This window comes from Saccopteryx leptura, chromosome 1, assembly GCF_036850995.1.
Source record: "Saccopteryx leptura isolate mSacLep1 chromosome 1, mSacLep1_pri_phased_curated, whole genome shotgun sequence".
Classification (NCBI taxonomy): domain Eukaryota; kingdom Metazoa; phylum Chordata; class Mammalia; order Chiroptera; family Emballonuridae; genus Saccopteryx; species Saccopteryx leptura.
In genome coordinates this window covers 272,780,659-272,790,206 of record NC_089503.1, presented here as the reverse complement: position 1 = coordinate 272,790,206, position 9,548 = coordinate 272,780,659, and the positions used below count along the sequence as shown (strand labels likewise).

General features: G+C 45.3%; 1 protein-coding gene across 2 annotated transcripts in view; it reads left to right on the top strand.

Annotated features, from left to right (window-relative positions):
- Positions 1 to 2,058: 2,058 nt before the first annotated feature.
- SLC4A8 (solute carrier family 4 member 8) overlaps positions 2,059 to 9,548 on the top strand; it is a 92,116-nt gene continuing 84,626 nt past the window's right edge. For both annotated transcript variants that reach the window (XM_066353869.1, XM_066353860.1), the window contains exon 1: positions 2,059 to 2,249. In XM_066353869.1, the coding sequence (XP_066209966.1) occupies positions 2,205 to 2,249 (45 nt within the window). In that variant the 5' untranslated portion in view covers positions 2,059 to 2,204. The remainder of the gene's footprint in view (positions 2,250 to 9,548) is intronic.

The window sequence follows — 9,548 nt, the reverse complement described above, 5'->3', positions numbered from 1 at the left end:
CCCAACTGGGATCCACCGATGCTCGAATCAACCAAGCTATCCTCAGTGCTGAGGGCCAACACTCGAACCACTCGAGCCACTGGCTGTGAGAGAGGAAGAGAGAGAGAAGGGAGGGGGGGGAAGAGAGGCAGCTGGTTGTTTCTCACATGTGCCCTGACTGGGATCGAACCTGGGACATCCACACTCTGGGATGATGCTCTATCCACTGAGCAAACTGGCCAGGGCCACAATAAATATAATTTAAAAAAAGAGAGTGGCCTGACTGTGGTAGCACAGTGGATAGAGCAGGGGTCGGGAAACTTTTTGGCTGAGAGAGCAATGAACACCACATATTTTAAAATGTAATTCCGTGAGAGCCATACAATGGCCCGTGTATGTTACGTATTATCCAATAAAAATTTAGTGTTATCCCGGAGGACAGCTGTGATTGGCTCCAGCCACCCGCAACCATGAACATGAGCAGTAGGAAATGAATGGATTGTAATACATGAGAATGTTTTATATTTTTAACGTTATTATTTTTTTTATTAAAGATTTGTCTGTGAGCCAGATGCAGCCATCAAAAGAGCCACATCTGGCTCGCGAGCCATAGGTTCCCGACCCCTGGGATAGAGTGTCGACCTAGGACACTGAGGTCCCAGGTTTGAAACTCCAAGGTTATCAGCTTGAGCACAAGCTCGCCAGCTTGAGCATGTGGTCGCTGGCCTGAGCATGAGATCAGTGACATGATCCCAAAGTCGTTGGCTTGAGCCCCAAGGTTGCTAGCTGGCTTGAGCCCAAGGTCACTGGCTTGAGCAAGGGGTCACTGGCTCAGTTTGAGCTCCTTGGTCAAAGCACATATGAGAAACAATCAACAAACAACTAAAGTGATGCAACTACGAATTGACTCTTCTCATCTTTCTCACTTCCTGTCTCTCTGGACAAAGAGAGAGAGAGAGAGAGAGAGAGAGAGAGAGAGAGAGAAAGAGATTGACTTTGAGAAAAGGTTAAGATTTTGATAGAAAAAAAGTTGGGTGAATGCCAGAGTTAAGGGACAGGTTTAATGAAGAGAGTGATAGAGACTGTGGCAATGAACTATAACTCAGAAATGGGACCAGGTGCTCATACAAAAGATTAGAAATATGGTTCTGCCTCAGTTACACTGAAACACAACCTTGTTTCACATTTCAGGGTCAATGCAAGGGGTGCTATGCAGGGGTTGAGACTTTAACATGTACCTCACTATGGTCATCAAGTGTAATTTCACTGGAGATTTGAGAATGATTTGCAATAGATCTTTTGTCTCTAATGTGATTCACCTACAGTCTGATGTGATAGTACAAACAAAGGAAAAGGCTCCTTGCCTCCTTTTTGGGACAGAGGATTGATTGGTTTATGACCAGCTTCTCTTTTCTTTAAAACTCAAATCAAATTGAATATGTTACTCATGACTTTCTAATTTTAGATAAGTAGTTCTTGTTATTAAATAATAATTTGTCTTCTCAGAAACGTTGAAAGTATTCTTGTGGAATTACTTCAACAATAATCCTTAGCTCAACTCTGTGCATTTTGCTGCCAACCTGAGACTCAAGGAGGAAACCTAAGTCATAGTGAATCTGTGGAGGGGGTTAGGATCACTGCCTGTCTGCTTATCTTTAATGCTCTTTAATCTGGCCACTACCTCAGAGATTAGCAAGTAATCTTAGAAGGGCTTTTCCCCTCATCCTCAATTACTTCCTTCTGCAATCCCCAAGGGACCTTTCCCCAGAATTTAAAAATCATTATTCAAGAAATAAATCAGAAGAGACAAAACCAACACTTCCCAGTTTTTAAGGTTATGGGACAGGTGCAAATAGAAGAAAGAGATCATCAGTTTCTAACAAGCAGTTGGAAGGACTTTCAAACCCAGGGGCCCCAGACCGAAAGGAGGCGGTTTCCACGGCAACCCGGGCTCCTCCCGCTGCAACCTCCTCCTCCTAGTAGCCCAGGGTACCGCCGGACAGCGTCCTCCCGTGCTCCGCGTCCTGATTGGCTGCACAGGCCGTGCGCTGATTGGCGACGGCGATGCCGCGGGGGGTGACTATGGGGGCAGCGGTGGTTGATGGTTGACTCTTACCTCCCGGGTAAGGGGTAGCGACTCCGGCGATCCGCTCAGACTCGACCGGAGTACGAGGGCGGCTGACACTCAGTCTGGAGCCGCGGGCGACATCTCGCTCGGCTCCGCCATGCCCGCCGGGAGCAATGAGCCGGACAGCGTCCTCAGCTACCGGGTAGGGCCCGCCTCCTGCCTCCCGCCCCTCCCGGGCTCAGCCTCCTCATCCTCGGTCCACCTGGTTGCCGCTGCCCACAGCTGGTCTCCGCAGCCACTCCGGGAGGGTGAGGGCGGCCGTCCCGGGACACCAGGGGGCGCTCCGGGAGGTTGGGGATCCCGTAGGGGCTGCGGGAGCGTGACCTTGGGCCGAGCCCAGGAGCTGGCGGATTATTGCCGCATCCGTTGCGCGACTGGCGGTGACCTCTGTTCTCCTCGAATCCTCCTCGCTGGGAGAGAGGCTTGCTTCTGGGCCTCGCCTTGTCGTGCTAGAACATGGGAGAAAGGGTAGCCAGAGGCCATACTCTGGTGAAGCAGGTTTCCTCTTTGTGTTATTTCTGGGGATTTCTGGAAGAGCAGGAAAGGCTGTAGGCTAGGACCGAACCCTGTTAGTCTGTCCAGCTTTAGGACTCCCTCCACCCATTGCACAGACATCTAACCAGTTCTGAGTAGGGAAGCAGAAACGGGCTGGAGAAGTGTTGAAAAGCAGAAACAGTGTTTACTTAAGGGAATGAGAAAACCCAGTTTAAACTGATAACCCAACTATTGGGATGGCTAATGTAATGAAAAGCGTGGGACTAAGTGTCAGAGTATGTGGGCTCAAATCTACAGCTGCCTCACACAGGCTTTGTGACCTTGAGTAAGTCACTAACCTCTTTTAACATCAGTTTCCCATCTACTAAAATGGGAAAGGTATCTGGTTCCCTTACCTTACAGGGTTGGTTTGAGGACAAAATGAGGTGCTGTTTGTGAAAGGGCTTTGTGAAATGTTTATTGTGTGATAACCAGTCAGTGAGTGGTACCTCACTGTATTCTCTACCACCCTTCCCCACTTCCTGTGCAGGCAGGTGGTACATAGTTACTGCTCTGGAAAGAGGGAGTGAAGAAGGATCACATCTGAAGTGGAGGGTTCTTGAAGAGAATAATGGACCTTCTCGGGAAGGACGATGGGTCTTAGAAACAAGTGCCACATTGATAGTACGGATGGTTTATGTAAGGAGGCAGGGAAAACACTGAGTCTCTAGCAAAATGGGTATCAGACACTGACTCTTCTTCCTGGCGGTTTGCTACTAGAAGATCTATAATTCCTTCTTTGCTTACTCCATCAAAAAAGGAACCAAATCTAAGATTTTGGAAAATCTGTATCTAATCCTGTTAAGGCTTACTAAATGTATTCACTCTATATTTGGGATACAGTGGTAAGCAAAATTAGGCAATGTCCTTGTCCTCTTGAACTTCCCATCTAGTGTGTGTGTGTGTATGTATGTGTGTGTGTGTGTGTGTATGTGTGTGTGTGTGTGTGTTGGGCAAGGGGGAAGTAACCACACAAACATATTATTATAAACTGTGATAAATGCTTTGAAAGAAAGATAGACAAGGGAGCTAAAAAGGGCCTTGGAGACAAAACGAATACATATGCAAAAGTCCTGTGGCAGAAAGTGGTGGCGTCTGGCTACAAGGCCTTAAAGAGGGCCAGTGTAGCTAAAGGCGCAAAGAGTAAATGAGGGGAATGGTGTGAGACATACTCTGGTGTCATAATACAGGGCCATTGTAGCCCATGCTGAGGAAGTTGGTATTTCTCTGAGGAACAAGGGGAAGCCATTGAAGGGGTTTAAGCAAACAAAAGAGAAGTAGAGAGAGAGAATGAGTCAGAGAGTTAAAAAGCCAAGGCGATCATGATCAGATTTTCCTGCTGAAAAGATTTCTCTGGCTGATGTGGGGAGAGCAGAGTGGAATGAATGTGAGGAGACAGTGTCCCAAATGTGCACAATGTGTACAGATTGTATTGTCAAGATCATAATAACCCTTAGGCTTCCATTAGTGTTCGGAGAAATTGATAATTCTTGTGCTTTGGGGATAGGATCGAAAATAATGACTTCCTTTGCAACTAGTTCATGAACATTTTCATGGGTGGTGGGATGAGGAAAAGAAAAGGAGTAGAGTGGAAACAGTAGGACCTTATGAAGGCTGAGTCAGATGGGAATGTGGATATAGGGAGGAAAAGAAATGAGGGTAGGAGTAAAGAAAATGGGGCTGACTTATGGGAAACACAGTCAACCAACTGAAAATTACCAGTTAAGCCTCCTATGTGCCAAATAGGTTGTGTGGAAGGGAGATAGACCTTGCAAAATGAGGAGATTGTATAACACGGAAACAGAGGTTCCAGACATCACATTTAAATATCATTCACAAGTCTGTGTTGTTTTCTCTGGTTTGGATTACTGCACCAGCCTTCTAATGAGTCCCTATGCCTTCTTTCTTTCTTTTCTACTTTAAGCATGGCAACCAGAAGGAGCTTTTAAAAACTCAAATCAGATAATGTCATATCCTTTCTTGAAACCCTTTAGTGGCTTCCCAATACATTTTAGAATAAAATACAAACTCCTTATCATGGCCTACATGATATCTGTACACCTTATCATGACTTTAACATGATCAAGGCCTGGTCACCCTCCTTGACCACCTTTCAACCACTTTCTCACCACGCACCCTATACTGGCTTTCAGTTTCTTCAATATGGCAAGCTTCAGGACCTTTTAATTTTTTTTTTTTTTTTGTATTTTTCTGAAGTTGGAAACGGGGAGGCAGTCAGACAGACTCCCGCATGCGCCCGACCGGGATCCACCTGGCATGCCTACCAGGGGGCGATGCTTTGCCCATCTGGGGCGTTGCTCTGTTGCGACCAGAGCCATTCTAGCGCCTGAGGCAGAGGCCACGGAGCCATCCTCAGCGCTGGGCCATCTTTGCTCCAATGGAGCCTTGGCTGCAGGAGGGGAAGAGAGAGACTGAGAGGAAGGAGAGGGGGAGGGGTGGAGAAGCAGATGGGTGCTTCTCCTGTGTGCCCTGGCCGGGAATTGAACCCGGGACTCCTGCTTGCCAGGCTGACGCGCTACCACTGAGCAAACCGGCCAGGGCCAGGACCTTTTAATTTTTTTTGAGATTTTTATTTATTGATTTACAGAGGGGTGGAGGAAGGAACAAGAAGTATCAACTCATAGCTGCCTCACTTTAGCTGTTCGTTGCTTGCTTTTTGTATGTGCCTTGACCATGCAAGCCCAGGGTTTCAAACCGGCAACCTCAGCATTCCAGGTCGTCTCTCTATCCACTGTGCTGCCACGGGCCTGGCAGAACCTTTGTTCTTGTTCCTTCTGCCTAGGACATTTTTCTACTTAGGTCTTAAATCTAATGACTCAAATGTCACCTCCTCAGAGTGGCTTTTCTTGACATTTACCCACAGTCACCCCCTTTCATGTGATCCTGCTTTGTTTTCTTTCTTTTTTCTTTCTTTCTTTTTTTTGTATTTTTCTGAAGTTGGAAACCTGGAGGCAGTCAGACAGACTCCTGCATGCGCCCAACCGGGATCCACCTGGCATGCCCACCAGGAGGCACATGCTCTGCCCATCTGGGGCGTTGCTCTGCCGCAACCAGAGCCATTCTAGCGCCTGAGCAGAGGCCACAGAGCCACCCTCAGCGCCTGGGCAAACTTTGCTCCAACGGAGCCTTGGCCGCAGGAGGGGAAGAGAGAGACAGAGAGGAAGGAGAGGGGAAGGGGTAGAGAAGCAGATGGGCACTTCTCCTGTGTGCCCTGGCCGGGAATCGAACCCAGGACTCTTGCACACCAGGCCAACGCTCTACCACTGAGCCAACTGGCCAGGGCCCTGCTTTGTTTTCTTAATAGCACATGTAATTTATCTAAAGTGTTCTTGTTTATTTCCAAATAGAAGCTTCTAATGAGGGCAGTGACCAGGCACAAAGTATTTTCACCTAGCAGGGTGCTGGGCATTATATCGGTGCTCAGTTGCATGAGTAAATGAATGATTCATCCATAATCAAAGTCAGTGTGCCTCTCCTTAGGGAGCTAATGGCCTTGTCAGGATTAGCACAGGACAACAGACGGCCATTGCTGGAGTACACGAAACTTCTCCCTTCTCCCTTGCTGTGTCTTTGCCCGGGTGTTGCCAGCTGGAATGAGTCAATGAAGGTCCGCATTATTGAATTTTGATGAGATCTAGAGAGGTGATTATTGAAATTTTAATAGTCTGTGAGCTCTTAAAGGGGGTAGAAATGAAGGAAGATAAGAAAGCTTCAGGGAAAGCCCCTAGTTTGGACTGGATCCAGCGACATCTTTAACCGTTTGAATAGTATGAACATTCATGTACGTCCTCGTGCCTCCGGACTAGAGTACGATCGTACATGTACGTCTTTAAACTTTGAGCTGGAGCATGCGCACCTCCCTTGCAGAAGTGTTATAGCATGTGTTGCCATCTATCCTGGAGGCTGGTGAGCCCAATTATCACTCTAAAGTATCTGAAGAGTGCTACCACCTGTTGCATAATATTAGTAACTACATTCAGCCTTGAGTACATGCATAACATATGTAGCTGCCATAGTTCTGTTGACAGAACCTCTTGCATTTACAGCTGGTTTTTGTCATTTTATAAGATATTGTTGTTCTGATAATACTCAGGATCTTACATGGTACAATTGTTGTTTTTATAAGCTTTTGCTTTTTCCTCAACATATACATCATTTATTCGTCTAAAATTTTCAGCTCTTCTCCAGGAAAGATGTCAAGACATAATCAGGCAGGAAGGCTAGCTCTGGGAGATATTCATAATATCTTGATAGCCTTTGTCTTTCAGGGTGTCATTTCCTAAAGCCAGTCCCTGCAACAGTCTCAAAGGATAAGCCACAACAAAAATGCTTTGTATGTCAGCACACTACAAGAAGGGAGAGTAAATGGAGAGACACAAGGGTGATGTGCATTGAATGAAACAAACCACTTTGCCTGCATCCATGTTTTGACAAATATCACAGTTTGAAAAATTTTTAACTGTAAGGAATAAATAGAAATACCTATAAATTGTCCTAAGAATATCATCATATGTGAGTACGTACTTGAGATTCTGCTAACAACAATACTTCTTTATTTACAGATGGGAGGTACGTGAGAATTGCATGAGATAACAAAAATTTTTATTTTAAAAACGTGTAAGGCGTCCTGGCCTGTGGTGGCGCAGTGGATAAAGTGTCGACCTGGAAACGCTGAGGTCGCCGGTTTGAAACCCTGGGCTTGCCTGGTCAAGGCACATATGGGAGTTGATGCTTCCTGCTCCTCCCCCCTTCTCTCTCTCTCTCTCTCTCTCTCTCTCTCCTCTCTAAAATGAATAAATAAAATCAAATTTAAAAAAATGTGTAAGGCAACATTAAAAAAAGGCATGTTCTTGTTTCCATAAATTGGTTATCAAACAAACATGATTTTAAGTTAATAAAACTGTAACTGGAACTAATTTAGTTTTTTGAAAAAAAACTCACTCTCAGGGATCAGTGAGCATGAAAAACACTCACTACTCAAAGGGTTAAAATTCTTCAGAGTTCTCCTGATAAGCACTTTTAGAGCAGAAAGAAGTGCTGGAGAAGTCAGAACCGTCAGCACTTGAGTTTGATGGTGCAGGACCTGCGTGGAGGTCAGGGAAGGTGGAAGTGGGAGGGTGGGGAGCAAGTGAATTTGGGCAATTACCAAGGTTTTTGTGTGTATCAGGCCTGCTCAGAATGGAAAATTTTGCAGAAATCTTTAGAATAACAAACCCTGGTAAGTGGGTGATAATTGGGAAGCATGGCCGAATGCAAGGAGTCACACTGTATGTCTTATGGGCCTGAGAAAACTCTGAGACAAGAAGTTCTGAAGGAGACTTGAATGCTTGTGTCCAGTGACTGGTGCGTGGAACTCAGTAAATATTCTCCGAGTGAATGAATGAATGGCTCTGTAGAGAACAGGTCAACTTTTCTGAGGTCGGTTTGTGGTAATCAGTCAGTAAATATTTGCTGAATGTTACTGGACAAAAGTGTCAACCATAGCAGCTTCTCCTCTCACTACATTGTGGTGTACAGTCCATACTCCTCTACCCGCTCCCAACCGTATCCCTGTGTGGGCATTGGGGAAGCTGCGAGCATTCTCTATCTGGCTTTCCTGGTTCTCCTGGGAAACTTCTGTAGGAGAGGTGTGAGTTGTCTTGCCAAGCAGAGAATTGAGGTCGGCTGGGGGACAATTCAGGTTGAAAAATTTACTTCCTGAAGTATTTGTAGATAATTGTCTTAGCTCATGGTTTGCCTTGGCAGGGTTGACAGGGCTCTTGGTCAAGCCCGCACAGTAGTGACTGGGACAGAGCAAAGCAACAGTGTTTATTCTACATCTGCTGGTAGGTAACAGCAACACATCTTAGATAATGCAGAGGTTGGTTGTTTTTTGTAAGGTAGTAACACTCTGGTCTTGGTAGTTAGAAAGGTATAATGAATGTATTAGTTTCTGTTGCTTTCATAACAAATTACCACAGAAATAGTGGCTTACACAACGCAAATTGATTATCTTACAGTTCTGTAGTTCAGGAGTCCAACAGGGACTCAGTGGACTAAAATGAAAGTGTTGGTGGGGCTCAGACTCTGCTTTTGGCATTAGATCTTTTCCTCTGACTCCACTCTTCTCTCTCTCTCTTCTACTTTTAGGACCCTTGTGATTACATCGAGTTTACCAGAGAATCCAGGATAATCTCTTTATTTTAAATTCAGATGATTAACAATCTTCCATCTGCAACCTTATTTCCAGGGTTATTATTTTGCACACCATAATGTATTAACCAGTTATCTATACTGAACAGGAATGACTCCAAGTGGGATTCAATAAAAGAATCACTGAGAATCCAGAACCATTTTGAAATTTTAGGCCCTTAGAAGGCTGCTTAAAGAGTCAGAATAGTCAGTTTATGTGTCTTCAGGGGCCTATGGCCCCCAAGAAGAGGTCTGGAACAGCTGCAGTCCTTGTGGAACCCTTTATTCTTGCTATAGGATGGCTGCATTCAGCAAGGAAGTAAAATTGAGGTCGTTAGAGAATTGAGGATCTATGGGTCAGATTTACTGACAGTCTGTAAGGGCCCAGAATCCACAGACTTTGCTGGATGAAGAGGAAGATGGAAGTGAGTAAGGAGATGGAGAACTATTGGAAGTCTTAGGGCAGTTTGAGGGACAAGGTTATGTAGCACGAAGGATTTAAGAGGGTAATAATGTGAATCTTGAGCTGTTCTCACTGTGGACCTTCATCAATGATTGGGTGACATAAGCTCTCTAAAATAACCAGGTTATTTGCTTTTAGCAATATTAAAGTATAATGTTAATATAAGGAACACAGAGAAACTTGAGTTCTTCCTATTCCACTTAGCTTTTGTGAGACCTTATTTAGCCTTGATTTAAAACTGTTGTGAGGATT